The 24,888-nt window shown below is 42.3% G+C and overlaps 1 protein-coding gene across 3 annotated transcripts in view; it reads left to right on the forward strand.

Annotated features, from left to right (window-relative positions):
- usp31 (ubiquitin specific peptidase 31) overlaps positions 1-24,888 on the forward strand; it is a 157,751-nt gene that overhangs the window by 63,945 nt on the left and 68,918 nt on the right. For all 3 annotated transcript variants that reach the window (XM_069906522.1, XM_069906523.1, XM_069906524.1), the window contains exons 3-7: positions 1,693-1,830; positions 5,059-5,147; positions 8,146-8,238; positions 15,471-15,606; positions 21,192-21,321. In XM_069906522.1, the coding sequence (XP_069762623.1) occupies positions 1,693-1,830; positions 5,059-5,147; positions 8,146-8,238; positions 15,471-15,606; positions 21,192-21,321 (586 nt within the window). The remainder of the gene's footprint in view (positions 1-1,692; positions 1,831-5,058; positions 5,148-8,145; positions 8,239-15,470; positions 15,607-21,191; positions 21,322-24,888) is intronic.

Consider the following 24,888-nt stretch of genomic DNA (forward strand, 5'->3'; position numbering starts at 1 on the left):
CACGGAATGCCAGCTTGCTGTGTAAAATGACACACTGCCCCAGCATTAAGCCAGTGTAAATGAGCAAAGCCGGCTTAATAACGGGTCTTCGGGATCTCTGTGTAAAAAGATCATTAGTAAAAGCAAGAAGACTTGATACAGTTGTGATGGATGCACACATTATCTACAATCTAGGGATGAGGATGGAGGGGCAGAGGGGGGTCAGGGTTGGGCAGTGGTGAACAAAATGTGGAGAAAGACACAGCACTGTTAAGTGGCACAGCTAGTAGAGCTGCAGGTTCAAAGTGTCAAGGACATGCATTCAGCCCTGAGCTCCAGTATTGCTTCTGCAGGATTTGCACATTCTCTCTGCGACTGTGTAGATTTTTGCCACGTGCTTCTGTTTCCTCCCACGTACCAAAGATCTGTGTGTGGGTTGATAGGTTAAATGCCACTAAATTGCCCTTTGGCACAAGTGAGTGATAGAATCTTGGAGGAGTTGGTGGAAATGTGGGGAGAATAAAATAGGATTAGTGCAGTGTGAATGAGTGCTTGATGGTTAGTGTGGACTCAGTGGGCTAGCTGAGAGACCCATTTTCTAAATCTACAGAACAGTTTGAATGTGGATAGTTAATCCTGAACTAATTAGGCCAAATGCCTGTCTCCAAGCTGAGTATGTGTATGTATGATTTAACTTGTATTCATTAAAGCAGAAAACTTCTTGTTTAGTTGAAAAGCAACTTTTGTTGATCTGCTGGAGTGCTTTGGCACCTGGGTAACTACATATCACGTGTTCTCCATAATTATCATTGTAAGATGGCTCTTGCAATAAATGAAGCTCGTGTTTCTTTTGTTATTGGGAGATGGTTATTGTGAGTGAAGGCTGCAATTTGCTGTGACTTGCACAGTTCAGCCTCAGATACACAGCAAGATGGGGCAGTATGGTTAGCATAGCGGTTAGCGCAACACAATTCCAATGCAAATGATCCGGGTTTATATCCAGTGCTGTCTGTAAGGAGTTTTCACATTCTCCCTGTGGCTGTGTGGGTTTCCTCTGGCTGCTTCAGTTTCCCTTCAAAACATATGGGGATTGGAGGTTAATTTGGGGGACATGGGATTGTGGGCTGGAAGGGCCTGCTTCTATGCTGTACGTCTAAATAAATTTAAGATACAACAACTGGTAAATGAATATAAAGGATTTATTTTGGTTACAGGTTCAGTGTTGGCCACAACAGCATAGTTCTCCCAATATCTCAAATAGTAGTATGTTTATTATTATTACACGTTACGTGTAGTTAATTTAAAAAAAATCTTGCTCTTGAACTTCATCTGCTCAATTCTATTGACATGTACCAAGCAGTGAAAGAAAGTAACCTTGACATTGTTAATCTCGGTTAAATAATTTTTCTGTGTATGATTGCTCTTTATTTTGTCTTGCGCTTAAATTGTCTCCATTTACCTCTGTGTCCTATAAGGATGGCTGGAAGTCTGTGCTATCTTTTCTTCCTTCTCCTTTCAATGTATTCGTTAGAGCAAGCGTTCCCTTAAATAGTTTGGTCAAGGCAAGACGGTTTGGATTTTGCAGGAGTCTGTGGTGAATACGTGGCCCAAGCCATGACTGCATTTAAACTGATTGGGTGTCCCATAGAGCTAGAAATGTGAATACAAGCCCTTTTTTTTTTGTAAACCAGTATCCTTTATTTTGTCTTTCAGAATGTTGTATCCAAGAATGCTTTCCAGTATCGTGGTAATTCTCAACATGATGCCCAAGAATTTCTCCTGTGGCTTCTTGACAGGGTCCATGAAGACCTGAACAATATTGTTTTAACAAATGGGAGGCCTCCTGTCAAGGTATGATTGGCTTATTCATTAGAAAATGAAACCAGAACATCAAATGAATTTATTATTCCAGCTGACTATTTTTGTCAGTCAATGAAGGAGGTCATTTGGCTGAGCAAGCTTTTTGGTAGAGCTGTCAAATTAATCCATCTCTCTGTAACCTATCGAAAAGTTTCTCTTATCCAGTTGTTTTTTTAAAGTTGCTACCTTCTTCCTTTTCAACATTTCATTTAAGATTTTCATCAAATTATTTTTAAGCATAGACCTAGTTTCTTTTGCCAAGCATCTTGTGACTGCCTTCTGCTGATATTTCAATTGCTTTCTCCTTTTTTTTCTATTAATTAAAAGTTTTTGTTTTTTTTTGCTAAATGTTGGAAATGTATCTCCAGAATTCCACATCTCCTATTCATCACTCCTTCCACTCTATTAAGTATACAGGTACACAATCCTTTATCCGGACATCTAAAATCCGGAAAGCTCCAAAATCTGGCAAGTGGGGAGAGAGACAGCAGTGTGAGTCGGGCGGGCGAGGGGGAGTAACCAACGGGGTGAGTCAGGCGGGTGGGGGGGAGACCGGCAGCGTGAGTTGGGTGGTGGGGGGGGGGGGAGACGGCATTCTGAAATTCTGAAATTTGGAACACACTGTCCCCCAAGGGTTCCAGATAAAGGATTGTGTACCTGTACATATAATCTGCCAATTAATTATAACATGACACAAAAATTAGTAGATTTGCAAAAAATTGAAATTATCCCAGATTTGGGACTGAGAATTCTCTACCCATCAGATGCACATGTACAACAAGTGACATAGGTCTAAGTTTTTAGTTAGTACTTGTTGGTTTTAATTTAGAATACTACCGAGATGTTGACAGAAAAGAAAGTGGGAAATATCTTGAACATTATGTTTTGAATGTTTGAGTCTACAGATGGGTTTTTTGCTTGATATTGTTGCTATAATAAAATGGTTGTAAAAGTTATGAAGAAAATAGAGCCCTGTATTAAAATGCAAGTTTGCAAACAGCAAAGAATGTGCTGAGCCGACTTGCGTTTAAAACTTAAGGAATATGGACACAGCATTAATTTAAACTATGGGGTCGTTGAAATGGGCAGATAATTTGCAACAGATCAGGTTTATTAAACCTGCCAAAAAAGCACTAATGCAATTGGAATATTTAGGGCCTGAACACTGATCCTGTGTATGGGTGAGAGTGAAAGGAGGTTGAAATACACAAAGGGCCATGTTGCTGATGCGATGGACAATTGTATAAGGGTACCATTCATTGAGTTAACTTGATGTACAAGGGATACTGGGGAGTAAATCAGTTTGCAAGTGGGACAATAATGAAAAATGTTGTTTTGAAAGGAACAGGGTCAGAAACCTCTGCTAACCACCAACTATCAGAGAACGGGACCTCTGAGGTTGTCAAGAACAGACTAACTTTCTTCTTTTAAGTATTACATTTTTGTACAGGATACAACTTGCATAATAAATCTATTCTGTGTATTACCAAGAAACCTCTACCTGAAGCAATTTTTTGAAGTTGTGAATAAGTCTCGAGTTAAATGGGGAAAAATGTGAATTGGCAAATTTTGCTGTGTGAATTTTCTTGTTTCTTGCCCATCCAATGGACTAATAACATAGGATAGTAAGTTAAAGCTGATGTACAAACTCTCACTGCAGTTAGGGGCCTGAAGTGTGTACTTGATGTGGTGTGGGCATCTTCCATTAGGGTTTGAACCTGGTTTCATTTTCACTCTTATCCGTGCAGGGTCGTGGATTGTTCATTTCTCGTGGATTATTCTGTGCAATTTTGATTTTTATCCTCCTAAAACATGATGGAAAATAAAAAGAAAAGAAGAAAATGCTGGAAACACTCAATAGATCTCAATGACTTTGAAATTTGCAATCACTGACAATGCTTTTATGCTGTATTTCAAGTAATGCCCATGCTCTCCATTTCTGCCCAAAGAAAGAGCATTTAATCTTGATCATTTAATTTTCTCCAGATAATCCATTTATTTTGGTGTTGTGAATTTTAAAAACCAAAATTGCATTCTTCTAGTTAGAACTAGAATGGGGAGGAAGCAGAAGGGAGAAATGTTGTGAGGATAACTTTCTTCCCTTCCCACTTTACTTTGGACTTCATATCTACTCCTCCTTTCCAACAGCACATGAGCTACACGTGCTTTTGCATACAGTTGCACATGGTTGCATGTGGGAGAAATGTGAATTCATAGGGATAGATGGTGTGCCTTTAATGGTATTCCTTTTCAAAGTTTCCACTTTCAAACAGGTTTAGGATCATCTAATTTGGGGAAATATGACTTTACACAAATTTTCCCATAACTTGAAAAACTATTTAAAAATTTGTGTAATTCATTAATGTATGGATATAGAGTGTACTCTACAAGTTTAATTATGGATTGGGTTGGGCTGAATGTTAGATGAAATGAAAGAATTATAGGTAGCATATTTAGAGTTATATACAAATAGAAAACGGAAGTTTTTTTTACAAGAAAAAAAATCAGCTTACTGTTTTCAGGAATGGAACCCAGACATAACCCAGGAACTGCCTATAATTACTTGAAAATAATGCTCTTCTGACCTGAAGACCATAATTTTTTCCAGGTTAATCTGTAAAGTACCTCTAAATGTGGAACAGGGAAGGCTCGCCCACTGAATTGACATTTTCTCCTTGCCTTTGGTTAGAAGTTGGATAATCACAATAAACAAAGACCATATGATGTAATTTATCAGTGGACTTGCAGCAGCATCATTTACTTTTCATTCTGGGCTGGTAACTTGATTGACCTGTAATCCTATGTTATTTGGATTTTTTTTACTCCATTTCTCTTGAGTTTTTTTTAGTCCTGCTTTAGTGCATTTCCAGCATCATTTTTTAGAATAGTTATCGATGTCATTTTTTGTTGACTAAAATTTATCTTCCAGTGCTTTTGCCCCCTTTAAACCTTTAAATGTGCACATTAAAGCATTTACTGGTTTGCTTTATTATTTATTGGTCCTTTCTAATAAAGGATGGAAATTTATTATCACTTAAACCATTAAACCATTTTTTTTCTCATGAGTTCCTAGCAGAACATAAATTCTAATCTGATCTACTGACAATAAACCTGCAGTAAAGTTACCCGAGCATTTGATTTGTTGGTAGTTTTTTTATCTTTGGAGAAAAAATTGTTTTGTGGGACATTGTGCAGTAAGTTTAATTTTATTTTATTTAGCCTCCATTAAATGAGGATGGGCTGAGTGAAGGACCATCTCTCCCAGCAAGGAGCAGTTTTGTACAGGAGCTCTTTCAGGCACAATATAGGTGAGTATCAAGAGTATACTGCGCTCAGTATTTTCTATAACAAAAATATTCCAAAAACTTTTCTGTATTTTGCAGCAGTTGACTGTACCTAAAGGTGTAACATTGGTGTAAAAATACTTTTGGATATTGCAATAGATGCTGCATAATTGGAGTCTGCCTTTTATTTTCAATTGACAAACAGTCCAAAGGAACAGCTTTTTTGTAGGGGTGAAAGCATGACATCACTCTTTAGATCATAACACTCTGCAATTCCATCTTTTGAAATGCCCTTGGACCTCGGCTTGCCTGCTATTTGATATTTTGCTTGTCCTGTATTAACTATGACAGTTGGTTTAAATTCCTATTCTAGTTCTGCCCTGTGTGGTCTGACAAGGTTCAAAAGGCTTTCTCTTCTGAGTTAAATGATTTTGGAATCCAGCCTGAATTTCAATGAAATACTGTGGTGGCATTTAAATGATGGACTAAACTGAGGTCCCTCCTCTCTCATATAATGTAAAATTAGTGATGACCTCATTTGAAAAAGCATGTTTGCATTCATTATCCTAGGTAATATTTCTTAAACAATTACTTTTTTATTGTTTAAGTGTTACAGAGTCCAGAGGACCCAAAGACCAGCAGCAATAGATATGCACTACAACACAGGGTTACTTAAACAAAAGTGATTTTTAATTATATTTGAACAAGAAAACAGAATTAAACTTTAACTTGTTACGTAACTTAACTACTTAATCTCCCCTCTAATACTAAGCATAGGTGTGTGTAATGTATATTTAAGATTAGAAAAGTTATTTGGATCACAATCCAATCTCACTGGTTGCAGGCAATTCTTGTACTGTGCACAGAAGTTAGCATTAACAAAGTTCACCAGTCTTTGGTGCTTAACAGGCAAATGGTTACCACTTAGGAGGGTTCTTGCTGGTTTTCAGAGAGAGATTCCTTTTCCAGGACATCTGCAACTGATTCCTTCTCAATCAGTCTTGCTGACGAAACTTGCCCCCTTCAGGGTTCTCCAGATGATCCTCTTTTTTTCAGGTCACTATTCAGACCACAAGTCTTCTCCTTTGACCAGGCAGCCTTCCAGAGTTTGCCAGCTTGTCCTTCCAGAACTGATTTCTGTGTCCTCTCTCTCTCTCTCTCTCTGTTTCACACCCTCCCTCTCTGAGAGCAAAACTTTTTCCCCTCTGCCTGCAAAGATCACATGCTCTCCCAGGCAAGCTGCTGTCGATACTTTGTTGCCTCCTGCAGAAGCATTCTGCAAAAGTCCTGCAAATATTCTGTTTTAAAATGTGTTTGTGCAAGCTGCTCTAACAATTCCTCCCAAACCACCTCTAAATACTCTGTCACACCTTCCCCCTTTAAAGGGAATTTTAACTCTTGAGTTAAAATTCAGTGCTAACTAAACTGTCTTAAAATTACTAAAGAGATAACAGTACACAATATATAACATGTTATAGTACAGTAATTCAATTTCAAGAGTATTTCTATAAATGATCAATTTTAATTCTTGACAAACAATCGGCAATCATATTATTTACTCTTCTGATATGGTTAATTTGCAGATCACTTGTAATATCAAGCTCTAGTTTAACAATCTTCTGTTTTTATTCTTCATTTTATTCAAAAGCACCAGAGGATTTTGGTCAGTGAATATAATATTTGGTTCATGAGAGGTACCAAGATATACGTCAAAATTCTGCAGAGCAAATATGATAGCTAACAGATCTTTTTCAATAGTGGAATAGTTCTTTTGATGAACATTGAATTTTTTTTGAAAAGTAGGCAACTGGATGGTCAATTTCATTCTGTTTTTCCAATAAAACTGCACCTGCTGCTCCCTCACTGGCGTCCACTGCTACAGAAAATGGTCTGTCAAAATCAGGAGATTTTAACACAGGGCAATGGCATAGCATCTCCTTTAAATTTTCTAAAGCTGTCTGACAATCTTTAGTCCACACCAATTTCTCCCCTTTCTTCAAAAGATTGGTTAAAGGAAGAGCAACCTGACCCAAATTTCCAGTAACATCCTGCCATTCCTCAAATCCTTCTCACTGCTTTCTTGCCATTAGGAGTAGGAAACTAGGTGCAACTTTGCTACGGCCAACTACATAAACCAAGTATGTTACCGTGGCATTTGCAAATGGACTCTTTGGTAAATTAACAGTTAAGTTTGCTTTGGATAATCTTGCAAACAATTTGTCCAATTCTCTTAGATGTTCTTCCCATGTGTCACTTTTTGTGACCAAGTCATCAATATAAGCATCTGCAGGAGTTAATCCTTGGATAACCAAATTAATTATCCTCTGGAATGTTGCAGGGGCATTTTTCTGTTTTTTAAAATGTGTGTGTGCAAGCTGCTCTAACAATTCCTCCCAAACCACCTCTAAATACTTTGTCACATAAGCTAGATGATCTATCATTAGAAAAATGATGGATGATCTCCAACAATTCTAGGATGGTTAACACCATCTTAGACAAAGTAGCCTGTCTGTTTGACCTTCAATCCAACACCCTAAATATGCACCAGCTACACCATGGCGGACTTTGGTTGCATTTGGCACCATCCAGAAGATGCCTGAAGCCACGTTCACATGACGGTACCTCCCTAACCCAAGACTTTTTCTACAGAAATGGAAAAGGCAGCAGTTCCACAAAGTCACTGCTAATACTATGTTCTCCAAGTCTTGGGCAATTCTGAATATTGTTGAACCTGCATTGTCATGGGTCATAATCATAGACCTCTCCATCCAGTAGTTTTATGGGCACACCATCACCAGAAGATCTGCAATTCTTAGAAAGTTCAAAATGAACAATAAGACTGGTTTTAAAAGCTCCCAGATCCGATGAATAAACAGTGTTGATAATTTAGAAATGATTCACAGGTTAACCCCCTTCCAAAGATCATGGTTTTGATGGTCCTGAAAAAATTACAGGGTAGGATGGAGATTCAACTTGGTATACTGAAACTTATTTGACGTTTGTTTCTTTTTTTCTATTTTAGGTCTTCTTTGACCTGCCCCCATTGCCAGAAACAGAGCAACACCTTCGACCCATTTCTCTGTATCTCCCTGCCCATCCCTCCACTTCAGACCCGGTAAGAGTTTGGTTTACAGCTATTTTGGTCAAAATTCAGGGTGTCTTGTTACTATTGCAGAATTGTTGAGTAATGATCCAAAATTTTAGAAATGATATGAAATCAAAGCAGAAATATGGAATTTAAAGTGGTCTTAAGCCAGGGATGGAGTAAGAAAGATAATTTCCTGAAACTGCCTATTACTATCTGCATCAGAGGGGAGAGCACAGTCCCATTTCTGTTGCATCTTCCTTCGTACCCCTGCAAATTTCTTTGTCAAGTATACATCCAAAACCTTTGAAATTTCCTAAGGATCTTTCATCCATTGACTTTTCAAGTAGTCCATTGTAGATTATAATTTGTTATAGATAAATGTTTCTCTTGAATCTATCTTCTTATTTTGTCAGTTATTTTAACCTGTATACTCTGGTATTAATTATCTTTACCACCAAGTAGAGTTTGTACCTATCTAGCCTTGGCTCCTGGGAAAAGATGATTGTCTTAATTTTAGAAGATGATCTAACTGAAACATAAGAATCTGAGGGGATGGTGCTGTGAGGTTGTTTTAAAAACACACGAACTTAGCCGGTCTTGCAACGTCCATAGGAGGTAAAGGTACATAGTAAAATTCCTGTTAGTTGGCACCTACGGGGATTGCGAATGCCAGAAATGCAAATTTTCCAGGTGACTGAAACTTGTCTCCATGCCATTGTCTCTGTCAGGCCCTCAGTGCACCTTCCTCGTGTTGACAACCCAACTCACCTCCACGCAAGTGTCCAAGTCAGGCCTTCGACACAGCCCGACTCACCTCCATACCAGTGTCCTGGTCAGGCCCTCTGTGCACTTTTCTCGCACTGACAACCAGGCTCACCTCCACGCAAATGGCGACAGCGAAAAGAATGTGGGTGCATTGAGGGGCAGAGCTGCACATGTCCAATGGAGTCTCAGTGCTCCCCTGCGGAGTCCATCCGCCCAGTTTTAGTTATTTGAAATATTTAAAATTTATTTATTTCCTCTTTTTTTTGCTTGTTGTTTGAGGTTCTGGTTGATTGAATTACAGATAATGGGGATTTTACTGAAATTTCAGGCATGAGCCCTTCTTCAGGTACAAGAAAAAGAACAGAAAGGCATCTGCATAAAACTAGAAGAATGGTAGGAGGAGGAGTCCAAACCAACAGCAAAAGGTGTTAACCCCTCCCTCCTTCCACCTGTTGCCTTTCCCTCGCTCTCTCCCCCTTTCCCTCTGTCATCATTCACAGAGCCAAAATGAATTCTCACCTTTCCTCTTATCATGTCCCAATTAACACCTTTTGCCTGCCATTCGTCAATCTTTAGTCAGATGCCCTCCTGTTTTTTTTACTTGTACCCTCTAGGTCAGTCCTGAAATGTTGATAATATTATCTTTACCTCTTATGGATGCTGCAAAACTGACTGAGTTCCTCCAGCATTTCTGTGTGGGGTCTTTTCAACAATCACAGCCCTTGCAGACTTTCAAGTTTCACCCTGTTCAGTTGATTCACTGCAAAATTTCTTCAAGGGATCCCTACCCTGAAGAAGCTCTCCTCCTCTCTTGTAAGGAAGTCTCTCTTGCTGCTTCCCATCTGCACTTCCTGCTGCTCTCAAGCTCTACAACCATATTCTCGCCACATGTCCTTCCTGGATACTTGCCTCTGCCGCCATCTGGTGGCATTTGGCTTTGGTGCAGTTCCAGGCCTCCTCATTTAGCCCCCACCAGGGTCTGGGGTACCTGCGCTGCATTGACTCCTGCTTTCTTCGGTTCTCGTGCTGTATCCCAATGAACCACTCTCAGCTCGAGATGCAGGTACTAGCAGACCGTTCTCCTGCAACCACAGCTCCTTACCTTATTCGCCATGGACCTCTACAACACTTCATCCTCTGCCAGATCCACGTATTTAACCACTGGTTCTACACTCACTTGGTGTTCATCAAGGAATGGAAGCTTGCCTCCCTAGAGACTGCCTCTATGACCTCCCCTGGTCCCAGTAGCCTACAGGACCACGCAGGTCTCCACCTTGTGACCTACAGGATTGAGCCACCTTTGTGATTTCCCATCTTGGCCTCAGTAACCTACAGGACCAAGCCTCTGACATGAATTTTCACCTTGGACCCGGCAGTCCACAGAACTGAGCTTTGGACGCAGGTTACTGCCTTGGGCCCCGTGACCTACAGGATCAAACCTCTGACGTGAGCTCTAGCTCTGAAACTGACTTCCCACAGGAGAAAGCTTCAGATGCAGGTCACTGCCTTGGGCCTGGTGACCTACAGGACCAAACCAGACATGAGCTCTCACTCTGAACCTGACGGCCCACAGGACAGAACTTTGGATGGGGGAATTCCACATTGGCCCCTGCAACCTACAGGACTTAGCCTCCATTGCAAACTCCCACCCACAGGATCCTCCCTCTCCACTTTCTGATTTTCCCAACCCTCCTTCCCTCCCTTGGATCCTTCCTATCTTCTAGCTCCTGATCCACGCCATCCTCCTACTCTCTCCAACACCTTCCACCCCGTGACCCTTCCCCCAATCCCTGCCTTTCACTATCCCCTCTGACCTTCCCCTCTCGGAGATGAATCACTGTCTTCAGTAGAGACCTCACTTTAGTCCTCCTTCACCCACACCTCAATGAGTTCCGTGCACACAATGATGCTTCTTCTGTCAGCCTCGTCTCCATGCCCTCTAACACAACAAGATTCTCCCCACCCCCCCCACTACAGACTCTTTCTCCTGCTTTAAACCTTGGTGGTCCTCCTGGACTCTTTTCCAGTCCTCTGTCTGCTCTGGATCTTTATATTTTCCAACTGCTGCTGAGACATTAACCACATCAACTTCACCACCCTCCCTCACTCATTTTAATCTCAACCCCTGAGAATGCTTGGGCCTCCACTCTCTCCACATTAATCCCAACATCACCATCGTACCCGAAGACAAGGGTGGTGCTGTTGTGGTCTAACACACTGACCTCTATCTGACTGAAGCCAGATGACAACTTTCAGACACCTCATCTTACTTGTCCTCCAATAGGACCCTAGCAAAACTCAACAAACCATTGTATTGCACACTATTTCTGATCTCATCACATCTGGTCATCTCCCTAGCACATCTCATTCCCAAGACTCACCAACCCAATTTTCCTGGCAGACCCATTGGTCCATGTGCTCCTGCCCCACCAAATTGGTATCCGCTTTTCTCCCCCCACCCCCCACTCCCGGACCAGTCCCTCCTCACCTACATCCGGGATACTTCACATGCCCTCCATCACTTCAAAAACTTCCAGTTCCAGATCGTCTCATGTTTACCATAGACATCCAATCACTATGCACTATACACCTGCATCCTCCATACCAAACCCCTTTGTTTCTTTCTGGACAATAGACCTAATCTGTTCCCCTCCACCACCACCCTCCTGCAGCTGTCAGAACTTGTCATACCCCTCAATAATTTCTCCTTTGACTCCTCCCACATTCTCCAGATCAAAGGGGTAGCCATGGGTGCCTCCATGGGCCCCAACTATCGCTCCCTTTTTGTTGGTTGTATGGAGCAATCCATGCTACAGGCCTACACAGGCAAGGGACCTCAACTCTTCCTCCACTACATCAATGACGACTTTGGTGCTACCTCATCCACCCATGATGAGTTTGTCGACTTCATCCACTTTGCTGACAACTTGCATCCCGATCTCAAATTTACTTGGTCCATCTCTAGCAACACCCTTTTTTGAAATCTCTGTCTCCATCTTGGGCGGCAAACTCTCACAAACATCTACAAACCCACCAACTGCCACAGCTACCTTGATGACACCTTTTCATGCCCTGTCCCCTGTAAGAATTCCATTCCCTTCTCTCAATTCCACCATCTCTGTCACATGTGCTCCCAGGACAAGGTCTTCCATGCCAGATCATCAGAGATATTATCCTTCTTCAAACAACATGGTGTTCCCTCTACCACTATCAACTTTGCCCTCACCTGCATATCTTCCATTAACTGCACATCTGCCATTGCCTCATGCGCAACAAGCAGATGATTCCCCTGCCATTCCTCTCATCTGTGTTCAACATATCCTCCTCCGCAAGTTCTGCCACTTATTAGATGATCCCACCACTAGACACTTATTCCCCTCTCTGCCTTCTGCAGGGACCGCTCCCTCCATGACTTCCTCGTTCATTCCTCCCTCCCCACCAATTGTCCCCTTGGCACCTACCCCTGTGACCACAGGAGTTGCTCCACTTGTACCCACACCTCCTCCCTCACCACCATAAGGGGCCCCCAAACAGCCCTTCTAAGTGAAGCAACATTTCACTTGTGAATCTGCAGGGGTTATCTACTGCATCCAGTGCTCCCATTGTGGTCTCCTATATATTGGAGAGACTGGACACAGACTGGGAAATTGCTTTGTTGTGCACCTCTGCTCTGTCCGCCGCAATAGCGTGGATCTCCCATTGGCTACCTATTTTGATTTCCCATCCCATTTCCTTTTTTTTTTAAAAACTTTATTTATTTGTTCAAAATACAGATAGTAAATAGCATATACAACAATGAACCAGAAACATGAACGTTATATTTTATAGAAAAAAAGAAAAAACGAAACCCCCCCCCCCCCCTCAATTTTTCTCTATTTCTCCTTTCACAAAGCTAAAAGTAATTCTCACCTTTCCTCTGGTCATACCCAATTAACTTGTTTTGGCTCTTGGTCTGGACTTCTCCCCCTGCCATTCTTCAGTCTTTATTCAGTTACATACGTTCGGCACAGTACAAGTACACAATCCTTTATCCGGACATCTAAAATTCAGAAAGCTCCAAAATCCGGCAAGTGGGGAGAGAGGTGGCAGCGCGAGTTTGGTGGGCGAGGGGGTGGGGGGAGACAGCAGGGTGACTGGAAGGGCGTGGGGGTGGATACGGCAGCACAATTCGGGTGGTTTTAAATCTGGCTTTCCGAAATCTGGAAAAATCTGAAATTCGGAACACACTGTCTCCCAAGGGTTCTGGATAAAGGACTGTGTACCTGAAACAGGCCCTTCCAGCCCACAAGCCCATGCCGCTCAATTGACCTACAACCCAAGTATGTTTTGAAGAGTGGGAGGAAACCAGAGCACCCGGAGGAAATCCATGCAAACTCGGGGAGAATGTACAAACTCTTTACAGAGATTGCCTGATTTGAACCCTGGTCGCTGGCACGATATCATTGTTGTGCTAAACGCTACGCTAACCATGCTACCCTAAGATGCCTTCCTGTTCTTTACTTATCTCTTGAGGAAGGGCTCAGGCCTGAAATGTAGGGAATATATCTATGGATGCTTCAAGACTGGCTGAGTTCCTCCAGCATTTCTTTGTGTTATTACTACAATCACAGCACTTGTAGACCTTCATGATCCACTCTGTGAGGTTGTTTACCTTGACTAATGACTAATGATTCTAGTAAGACGAAGGACATCTTCTTCTGAGGTTTAAGAATCTTCAGAATTTTCTAGCCTAGAGAATGGTGGAATCTAAGTTACTTAGTAAATTCAGAAGAAATTGATTATTGAATTGCAATGTAATTAAAAGTTTTGAGGATCAGGTAGAAAAGTGAGGGCAAAGATGTAGTATGCAAACATTACAAGGCATTAATCTCTGTTTCAGTTGTCTCCTCTTCAAGGTTAAGGTTGGGAACAGAGTGTAGTTGTCATTCAACTGTACAGACAAAATTTTAGTTTGAGAATGAATCTGTTAGAATTTCCTATGGATGAAGGAAACAATGTTGAAGGGGAAGAGCAGAAAAATGCTGATGTCTTGGGACTATTAGATGTCATATCAGAGTATTATGCTTCTAATTTCTTGGACATTATAGACTTCAGGACAACCACACCAACTGGAATAATTTTAAAATGTCCGATAGATGGTTCTCAACATCAGCATAAAATGCTAAAGAATACTTGGGATACTTTGTTGAACTAATACACTGTATTCTCAATTAAATAATTAAAAGAAATTCAGAAAAATCCCTGCATGATGAGGAAAAATGCACAAAATAAACATGCGCAGCACATTTTTGTTTTGTACAGATCAAGGTTGCTTTTCAGGGAAGTACATAGATATATGTGGGAACCTCACTCTAATGCAAGAGACGACAAGGGGGTTGTAAAGGGTCTGGTCAACTATCTTTTTTGGATAGCTGATCCCTAATGCAAATATTTGTGCATAATGTTATCAAACCGGTGTATCTGGGTTTTTTTTAAAACAGTTTGCTTTAAAGTGGAATTGAGAAAATAAATAAGCCAAAGTTCCAGGCATCTTGTTACAACAACATGATTAGCCATTCATTCTTACCCTTGGGCTTGTTTCCTTGTTGCTCAGGTGGTCACCTCTCTCTGGATTCACAATTTTCCATACTATGGCAACAATGTTGCGAGAATAATTATGAAAGCAAGAAAGTGCTGGAGTCTAGATAAGCTTTCTTATGGTTCATGCACTACATGCATACCGATTTGATAATGTTCTGCACAGAGGCACAGAATGATTGGAAAAGGATGTGTAGGAGGATTGGAATATATTGCACTGGGCAGAATAAGACATAGGTGTGAGCATGTGCTACTCCATTCAGATGGGAGATGAGAGTATGTTGAATAGACTGGTGCTGGGGCATCACCTATGGCTCCTAGAACCCTTCCATCAGTGCTGTCTCCGCTCCATCCTCAACATTCATTGGAGTGACTTCATCACCAACATTGAAGTACTCGAGCTGGCGGAGTCCGCAAGCATCGAATCCACGCTGCTGAAGACCCAACTGCGCTGGGTTGGTCACGTCTCCAGAATGGAGGACCATCGCCTTCCCAAGATTGTGTTGTATGGCGAGCTCTCCACTGGCCACCGAGACAGAGGTGCACTAAAGAAAAGGTACAAGGACTGCTTAAAGAAATCTCTTGGTGCCTGCCACATTGACCACCGCCAGTGGGCTGATATCGCCTCCAACCGTGCATTTTGGCGCCTCACAGTTCGGCGGGCAGCAACCTCCTTTGAAGAAGACCGCAGAGCCCACCTCACTGACAAAACACAAAGGAGGAAAAACCCAACACCCAACCCCAACCAACCAATTTTCCCTTGCAACCGCTGCAACCGTGCCTGCCTGGTCAGCTATCCACATTTGTCTTTCCCGTTGCCAGGAGAGAGCTTAGACTTGATTTCAAAGCATGCACAAATCCTGGATGAAATTTGGGTATTGCTAACTGAACGTAACATTAAAATCTTTTTTTTCCAGGCCATTGAATATCACTGTGGTTTATGAAGGAAAATGTTCACATTGCATGAGAATAGGAGTAGCAGTTCCACTGTTGGGTACAATGAGCAGACTTCGGGAAGCAGTATCACAAGAAACCAAAATCCCCACAGATCAGGTAAACCTTTATGCTAATTCCAATAGTCAGTTTAGTGCAATTTGTACTTTTGATCACTATAAACCCTTGTCTTAAGCCAGCATTAGGACATTGTAGCTTTGGGAGCAGATGGGGAATGTGATTGCCTGGGTATTATTTTCTTGCTTGTCCCACATCATTTCACCTTTAAACCACTTTCTAGCTTTGTGGAAAACCCCTTTGTTGAAGTGCTGCTCCATGGGGGTCCTCAGCGAAGTCTTTTTCTATTAACACAGCAAAACTTGGAGGGCACCACGCTTAAAAGGGAACGTCAGTTCCAGTCAGAAGGTAAAATGGACCAACCGCTGCCCTGCCTTTGGGTGTGCTGCACTAGGAGCCTTCAGTGTGATGTCGCCGAGCTGGGTCAGCTTTACTCCGAGGAAATGTCTGCATCCTGGGTTCTCTGGAAGAGCTCTTCAACTAAGGATTTTTCCACAAAGGAAGGAGGCAGTTAATTTCCGCTGTGGGGCACAAAAAGGGGTAAGTGCTTAATGCCAGCAGTACTACCCCTGTAAATACTTCCTGTTCAGGGAAGCACTTGCGCTCCTTTAATCCAAATTTTAGATTTTGTTATGGAAATTTCCTCTCTACTGGCTGTTAGTTGCCATTAGTGGTCTGAATCTGTGCAGCTCAGTGTTCTCCCTAATTTCCCTCTGATTTGCCCAATTTGTGTGAATTGACACAAGATGACTATTGTAGGAACTGGAGGGAGCAGTGGGTGCTAGTGTTGTTCCAACAAATTGTACCAGTTTTATCACTGAGTCTTGTGATGTGATTAAGACAGTAGGATAGACATAGTGTGGTGCCAACCAAGGAACACTCGCAGCTGATGGTGTATTCTATTTGTCGAATTTGTGGAATTTGATCCCCAATCACTCTTGGATTTGAAATCTTGCCGTGATATTTTAAGTCAGTGTGGTGTGTTACTTGCTGTTGGACACAAGTGGTGACATTTCATTGTCCCACCTTTCTTCTGGGTGGTACAGTTTGTGGGCCTTGTGAAAGGGGGCAGTGTGCACTTGAAACAAAAAGATCTAAATTTCAACTGAGATCCCTTGTCTTGCTGTGCTTTGGGTTTCAGTTGAATATTCTATTGAATAAATTAATTTCCCGAGTTTACTTCTGTTGTGATATGGGAGGAGGAAACCTGGATGCTAGATCAAGGAGTCTGGCGTGAATGGTTGGAATTTGAATTTATGATCTCACATTGTAAAATCCAATATGCCAGATAAACGAGCAACTTGAGGTTAGCAAGTCAGGCTGATGCTGAGAAGAGTATCAGGTGGAATAGAATGGATGAAAGACTGCTGTACGAGCTGAGGTGAGTTTAAAGAGAAAGACGGGAACTTTCATCTAGTGTTCAATGTTCAAAGTCCTGCAGACTCAGCGTTCAGACCCAAAAAGACCAATTCAAATTGGCATTCTTCAATCGTGGGGGTCAGAAGGTTAGAGGTTTAGCCAACCTGTTGGATCAGCCTCTCATTGGCTGATGATCTGATATGACTTAAACTGCTAAGTTAAGACTGTGCTTTGCTGTTGATTTAGTAGAACTATTTGGAGAACATTGGAAGTGCAGAACTCCAACACATTGTGTTACCATGACTCTAGCAGGAAAGGCAATCATTTCTAGATGATCCTATGACTTGAGTTTGGATTGTTTGGTGACATTAGCCTAAAACCATTTTTTTTTTCTTTTCTACTTTCATAGATTTACCACAATGTGGATCCTGACCTGAACTGAGTCTGTTTAAAATTTACGATGTGCCTTAGAAACATTTCCCAAAGATATTTGAGCAGGGAAAAGTTTGACCCAATCAGTTACAATGTTTTTGTATAGAGGATACATTTTGGCATTTATTTTCCATTAGCACTAGGGGGCAGAAAATACTACACATAGTCACTGGATTTTCAGCTGACAAAGTACAACGGTCTCCTCAGCATCAAAGTACACTGAGGCCATAAATCTTAAGGCAACATTTTTTTTGTTTTCTTTAAAGAGAAGAGAGGAGAAAAGGTAAATAAAGCCACACCTTATAAAATTTTCAAATGGGGAACGATCTCCCAAACTGATCCACTGCAACTCCAGCCAAACTTACTTGAGTACCTAAACAGGATACTTGATTTATTTTCTCTCTCTTGTAAGATCTTTCCTTCTACCAACTGAGTCCTTTAAACTGCTGTGAGTTGACAAAGGGTTGTGAATTTTCAATGCCTTATCTTGGCTAAAGATGGGAAATTGTTCATTGATCTTCAGGTGTAAGCGTTGTTATTGACTCTGTTCATTTTGCGTAGTTTGTTGTAAAGATAGTCTGATGTTAGTGGGATTGATGATAGAACCTGTGAATTTCCTGACCACTTCTGTGGGCTGATAATGCCTCAAACCGTGCATCTTGGCGCCTCACAGTTTGGCGGGCAGCAACCTCCTTTGAAGAAGACCGCAGAGCCCACCTCACTGATAAAAGGCAAAGGAGGAAAAACCCAACACCCAACCCCAACCAACCAATTTTCCCCTGCAGCCGCTGCAACCGTGTCTGCCTGTCCCGCATCGGACTTGTCAGCCACAAACGAGCCTGCAGCTGACGTGGACTTTTACCCGCTCCATAAATCTTCGTCCGCGAAGCCAAGCCAAAGAAAGAGTCTGATGTTAGTGGGATTGATGATAGAACCTGTGAATTTCCTGACCACTTCTCCATCAGGTGATCTAGATGATGAGATTTGTTCCCCATGCTTGTTGGTTTGTGCATGCATGTTGCTCTATAAGTTGTATATGAATTTCAATCTTAGCTCAAGATTTTACTTGAATACTTTCTTTGTACACCCAGCTTGTTGAGAATTGGATATTGAGGATTTTAGAATCATTCATATTCATGATATATCTTGCCAATTGTCACTGTGCTTTTCAAAAAGCATATGTTTCAGAGTTTCTAAATCTACTGTGATTAGTGAATGAAGTCGATGACTTTTAACACCCAATTGGTAAATAGTCCCAAAGGTGTTCCACTTTGCACGCTTGCTTTCATTCTTTCCCATGGCTTTGCTTGATTTTTTTTATTTTTAAAGGAGTATATCGTTTATTGTGCTTGCTTTCTGGGAGAATTAAAGGCCAAGTCCATGAGCTAGATTTTTAATGAAAAAAGGGAGATGTTTTAGAAAAATGTGTTACAAAATTTGTCACTGGGATTATAGAAAAATAACTGCTAAATTTATCCACAATCCTTTAAGCAAAATGCTTTGTTATACTTATGGGATGTTATGAGGTACAACGTGTGCAATAACTGAAATGTATTGCACTAAAGTGAAGCAGAGCTGGCAAAAGCTAAAGCAAGCCAAGAGAACCAGGGCACAATGGTCAAAATCCCAAGCAAATCAAATGGTGGGATATGAAGAGGAAGAAACACACATACAGGTACACAGTCCTTTATCCGGTTATCTAAAATCGCCAAGGCAAATAGCGCCTTTGGAAGACTACACAAAAGAGTCTGGAAAAACAACCAACTGAAAAACCTCACAAAGATAAGCGTATACAGAGCCGTTGTCATACCCACACTCCTGTTCGGCTCCGAATCATGGGTCCTCTACCGGCACCACCTACGGCTCCTAGAACGCTTCCACCAGCGTTGTCTCCGCTCCATCCTCAACATCCATTGGAGCGCTCACACCCCTAACGTCGAGGTACTCGAGATGGCAGAGGTCGACAGCATCGAGTCCACGCTGCTGAAGATCCAGCTGCGCTGGATGGGTCACGTCTCCAGAATGGAGGACCATCGCCTTCCCAAGATCGTATTATATGGCGAGCTCTCCACTGGCCACCGTGACAGAGGTGCACCAAAGAAAAGGTACAAGGACTGCCTAAAGAAATCTCTTGGTGCCTGCCACATTGACCACCGCCAGTGGGCTGATAACGCCTCAAACCGTGCATCTTGGCGCCTCACAGTTTGGCGGGCAGCAGCCTCCTTTGAAGAAGACCGCAGAGCCCACCTCACTGACAAAAGGCAAAGGAGGAAAAACCCAACACCCAACCCCAACCAACCAATTTTCCCTTGCAACCGCTGCAATCGTGTCTGCCTGTCCCGCATCGGACTGGTCAGCCACAAACGAGCCTGCAGCTGGCGTGGACTTTTTACCCCCTCCATAAATCTTCGTCCGCGAAGCCAAGCCAAAGAAGAAAATCCAGAAGGCTCCAAAATCTGGCAAGTTGGGAGAGAGACAGCAGCGCGAGTTGGGCAGGCGAGGGCGAGAGACTGGCAGTGCGACTCGGGTGGGTGAGGGATCGGCAGCATGACTCGGGCGGGCGAGGGATCGGCAGCATGACTCAGGCGGGCGAGGGGGAGAGACCGGCGGCATGAGTCGGGTGGGCGAGTGGGAGAGACAGGCAGCACGAGTTGGGAGGACGGGCAGGGGTGGGGGGGGTGCTGAAGACAGCAGCGCGACTGGAAGGGTGTGGATATGGCAGTACAATTTGTGTGGGCTTCAATCTGGATTTCTGAAATCCAGAAAAATACAAAATTCGGAACACACTGTTCCCCAAGGGTTCTGGATAAAGGATTGTGTGCCTGCACTCGATAAATATTTACTTTGTCAGCAAGGAATTTAATCTGATTCATTTTTAAGTCAGCAATGAGAAATCAACTGTGCCTTTACTTCAAATGCACGGTCACTGTAGAGGTTACTGCAGCACTATTACGGCTCAAATGACCTGGGTTTGAATCCAGCACTGTCAAGAGTATGTATGTTCTTCCTGTGCCAGTGGGGGATATCTCCAGATGCTCTGGTCTCCACCCACCCTTCAAAATATATGGGGGTTGTGGTTGATTGGGGTATTGGAATAGTACTGGCTCATAGGCCGTCTAAATTTAATTTGAAATGTAAAATTCAACATCCCGAGGGTGGCATATTGGTACAGCTAATGGAATCACTGCTCACTGTGCATGTGTCCCAGATTCAATCCTGACCTCTATGAAGTTTGTATATCCTCCCTTGTGAATGCTTGGGTTTCCCCCAGGTGCACCAGTTCCTCCCATATTCTAAAGATATATGGGCTGGAGAGATTAATAGCTACTAAAGTGTCCCTTGTGTGTAGGCAACTGGAAGAATCTGGACAGTTGATGAGATGGGGGGGTGGGAGATAATAAAAGAAGGATTTAATATAAATGGGTGGTTAATGGTTGGTGTGAACTCTGTGAGCTGAAGGTTCCATTACTGTTCTGTTTGTCTCTGACTTGCATGTCCTTGCAAAATCCTTGGACAAACCAGAAAGGTGTTGTTGCCCTTTTGGTTTTAGTTCCATCTATCACAGTCAATTTGAACAGGCATATCGAGGAATCTTGCTTTCCACTGGATAACTGTAATCTAATTCTATTCTTCAGGGGTGAACTACTCCACAGAGACTATAATTTAGTCTTCATATGCTGGACTGTTTGGGTTGAGGAAACATGAGAGCTTATTGTGTAAATCTGCCCCGAGCACTAATACATCATGCAGTCACTGACGAAGTGGGTTAAATTATTTAGAACTTGTTTGTCATTCAAATATTATGGCTTCATTACTTATTGAATTGTTTGTTTTAGATTGTTTTAACAGAAATCTATTCTGATGGATTCCATCGAACCTTCAGTGATGGTGATGCTTTGGACACTGTTCATGAAAATGACAGCATTTATGCTTTTGAGACACCTGATGTCTATATTGGTCAAAAAGGTACAGTTGTATAAGAGTTAAAGTGTGACTTGCAGTGTTAAATAGTTGAATATATCTTCCAAATATTATTGTTTTGCTCATGAAACATGTGCATTTTTGCAATAACAAAAGAAAAATGCTGAAGATACACAGTCGACCAGGTGGCATCTGTGGAGAAAAAACAATTAACATTTCATGTTTGTGATATTTCATCAGAACTGCTGAAAAAGGCATTGATCTGCAATGTAAACTCTGCTACACAACATCTTTAGAGAATTCCAAAGTTTCTCATACCTCTGAAATGGCTGGCCCCTTGCCCGGTTGCTAAGGCACTGAGTTGTGACCCCCACTAGCTGGGGGATAATACTTGAGATCTATACTAGTATAAATCTTAAGTATTAGATTCTCTCTAAAATACTGCTTTTTGCCTTTTTTCTCCATGTCTCAGGGTATGCTATATGATCAAGAAATTGATTCAGTGGATCTGCACTCTGCCTTCAAACTAAGATTATCCCTCCTGTATATGACATTAATCAAATCTCAATACAATTGTTTTAAGAGTTCCTTGATTTTACAATCCAATCTCTTTGCATTGGATGATCCATTGATCTTCCTTATCTTTGTGTTTTGGTAACTATCAAACCCAGAACTCTCCAACAGCAACATTATGTAGTCTCAACATGGACAAGACAAAATAGATGATCGTGGACTTCAGGAGGACTAGGAGTGACCACCCTCCACTACACATTAATAATTCTCAAGTGGAGAGAACCAAGTTCCTCTGAGTCCACTTAACAAGTGACGTATCCCTGACATACAACATTTCCTTACTTTATCTGGAAGGCGCAACAGTGACTGCACTTCCTGAGAAGACTGAGGTGGGCAAGGCTACTAGTCACCATCCTGTCAACTTTCAATAGGAGTTCTTTTGAGAGTGTCCTGGCCGGCTGCATTACAGTGTGGTATGGTTGGTGCAGAGAATTGGATTGCAGGTCAATACACAGGTCTATAAGAGCAGCAGAGAGGATCACTGGGGTCTCCTTGCTCCCCCGCCCCCCACCCCACCTACCCATTGACCTGATTAATCAGGATCCTTATCTGAAGAGTGCATGCAAAATTGTTGAGGACCTTTACCACCCCACATAGAGCATCTTTCAGCTACTACCTTTAGGAAAGAGAAACCGGAGTATCAGAGACAGAACCACCAGATTAATGATTTGGATGAGGGGATTATAAATAACATGAGCAAATTTGCAGATGACACTAAACTGGGTGGCGGTGTGGGGTGTGAGGAGGATGTAAGGAAAATGCAGAGGGACTTGGACAGGCTGGAGGAGTGGGCGGCTAAATGGAAGATTAATTTCAATGTGAACAAATGTGAGGTTATTCATTTTGGGGGAAGTAATAGGAAAGCTGAGTATTATTTAAATGGAGACAAGCTAGGGAGTGGCGAAGTGCAAATGGATCTGGGTGTACTTGTTCACCAGTCACTGAAGGCTAGCATGCAGGTTCAGAAAGCTGTGAAGAAGGCAAATGGAATGTTGGCTTTCATAAAGAAGGGATTGGAGTATAGGAACAGAGACGCCCTTCTGCAGTTATACAGGGCCCTGGTGAGACCCCACCTGGAGTATTGCGTCCAGTTCTGGTCTCCAAACTTGAGGAAGGACATACTAGCTATAGAGGGTGTGCAGCGCAGATTTACAAGGTTAGTTCCAGGGATGGCAGGGTTGTCAAATTGCAGCAAGGCTAGAAAAACTGGACTTGTATCCATTGGAGTTTAGAAGGATGAGGGGGGATATGATTGAGGTATACAAAATCATCAGGGGGATAGACAAGGTGAAGTCTGATTACTTGTTCCCAATGATGGGGGAGACGAGGACTAGAGGCCATAGTTTAAGAATACAGGGTAGGCCCTTTAGGACGGAGATGAGAAAGCATTTTTTTACCCAGAGAAGTGTGAATCTGTGGAATGCTCTGCCACAGAGGGTGGTAGAGGCGGATTTGCTGACTATGTTCAAAAGAGAGTTAGATAAGACTCTTGTGAGTAACGGAGTTAAGGGTTATGGGGATAAGGCTGGAAAGGGGTACTGATGGTAATGATCAGCCATGATCTAAAATGGTGGTGCTGGCCCGACGGGCCAAATGGCCTGCTCCAGCTCCTATTGTCTATTGTCTATTGTCTAAAAGCTGCTTCTTCCAGCGGGCAGTGAGAATACTGAATGACTGAGTGAACTGCTCATATAAACCCTCTGAGATTCTACAATATATTCAAAAATATTTATTTGTTTTTATATAGCTATATATGTACTGCACATGTTCTATATGTACTTGTCTGTGTGTGCACATGTTCTTTCTATATGTACTTGTCTGTGTGTGTTTATGTCTGATTGTACATTTGCATGTTTTTTTGCACTGAGACTGGATAACTCTGTTTCATTGGGTTGTACTTGTACAATCTGATAATAATGAACTGGAACTTGAACTATCATTTGAAAGTTGTTGCTCTTTTACTTCCTACAAAATTGAATAACTTTGCATTCTTCTCCACCCACTACATTCTTGGTCAAAACAATCTGCTGGAAGAACTCTGGGCACATGAGAGATTGTAGAAGCTGGAACCTGGAGCAAAGAAAAACAATCTGCTGGAGGAACTCAGGGGTTTGAGCAGCAGCAGTCGAGGGAATGGAATTGGCGATGTCTCCGGTTGAGATCCTGCTTCAGGATGGAGAGGGGAGGTTGCCGATATAAAGAGGAGAGGGGAGGGATGAGGCAGGAGCTAGAAGGTGAACTGCAGAGGAGTGAGGAACAATGGGCAGATGAAGAGAAGTAGGGAAGGGAAGGTTGAAAATGGGGACAGAAGGAATGTGATGGGTAGGAGTGCACAGGCGATGTGCTGGATTCTGATAAGGAAGAGATGGACAAAAGGGCAAATGGAACTAGATGGGGGGAGGGGGTGGGAAAGAGATCCAGTGGGTGAAATGTGTAGGAAGTAGGTGGATGGAACCAGGTGGGGAAAGAAAATGAGCGATGGGGGAGGGGATTAGAGGAAAGGTTGGGGGAAAGGAAACAAAAATTGGAGAACTAGTGTAGGATTGGAAGGCAAGCAAGTGGGGAACAGGGGATAAGGGTGACCAGAAACTGGATAATTCAGTGTTCATACCCAGGTGGAATACAAGGAGCTCTTTTAATTTGTGTTTGGAGAAGGCTGAGGACAAACAGATGCGTGTGGGAATTGGGAGAAGAGTTGAAATGGCATGCAACCAGGAGCTTGAGATACACAGTGCAGATGGACCGCGTGCTCTGTAAACTGGTCTCCTGGTTCACATTGACAACTCCTTCCCATCCAAGTGCTGCTCAGTCTGCTGAGTTCTCCAGCAATTTGTATTTTTATTGCTCCAAATACATCTGCAACCTCTTGTGTTGCTGCATTCTTGCTCATCTTTTCAACTTGCCTTTATTACTTTTCAAACTTTTTGGATCATCACAGTCTGGGAAAGTAAACTATATATATTTGGATGTATTGTACCATATTCTTTCACCTAAGTAACTTGTATACCGGTGTAGTGTCTGCTATGGCAGCGCTACAGA

This window comes from Narcine bancroftii, chromosome 12 (genome assembly GCF_036971445.1).
Source record: "Narcine bancroftii isolate sNarBan1 chromosome 12, sNarBan1.hap1, whole genome shotgun sequence".
NCBI classification, from domain to species: Eukaryota; Metazoa; Chordata; class Chondrichthyes; order Torpediniformes; family Narcinidae; genus Narcine; species Narcine bancroftii.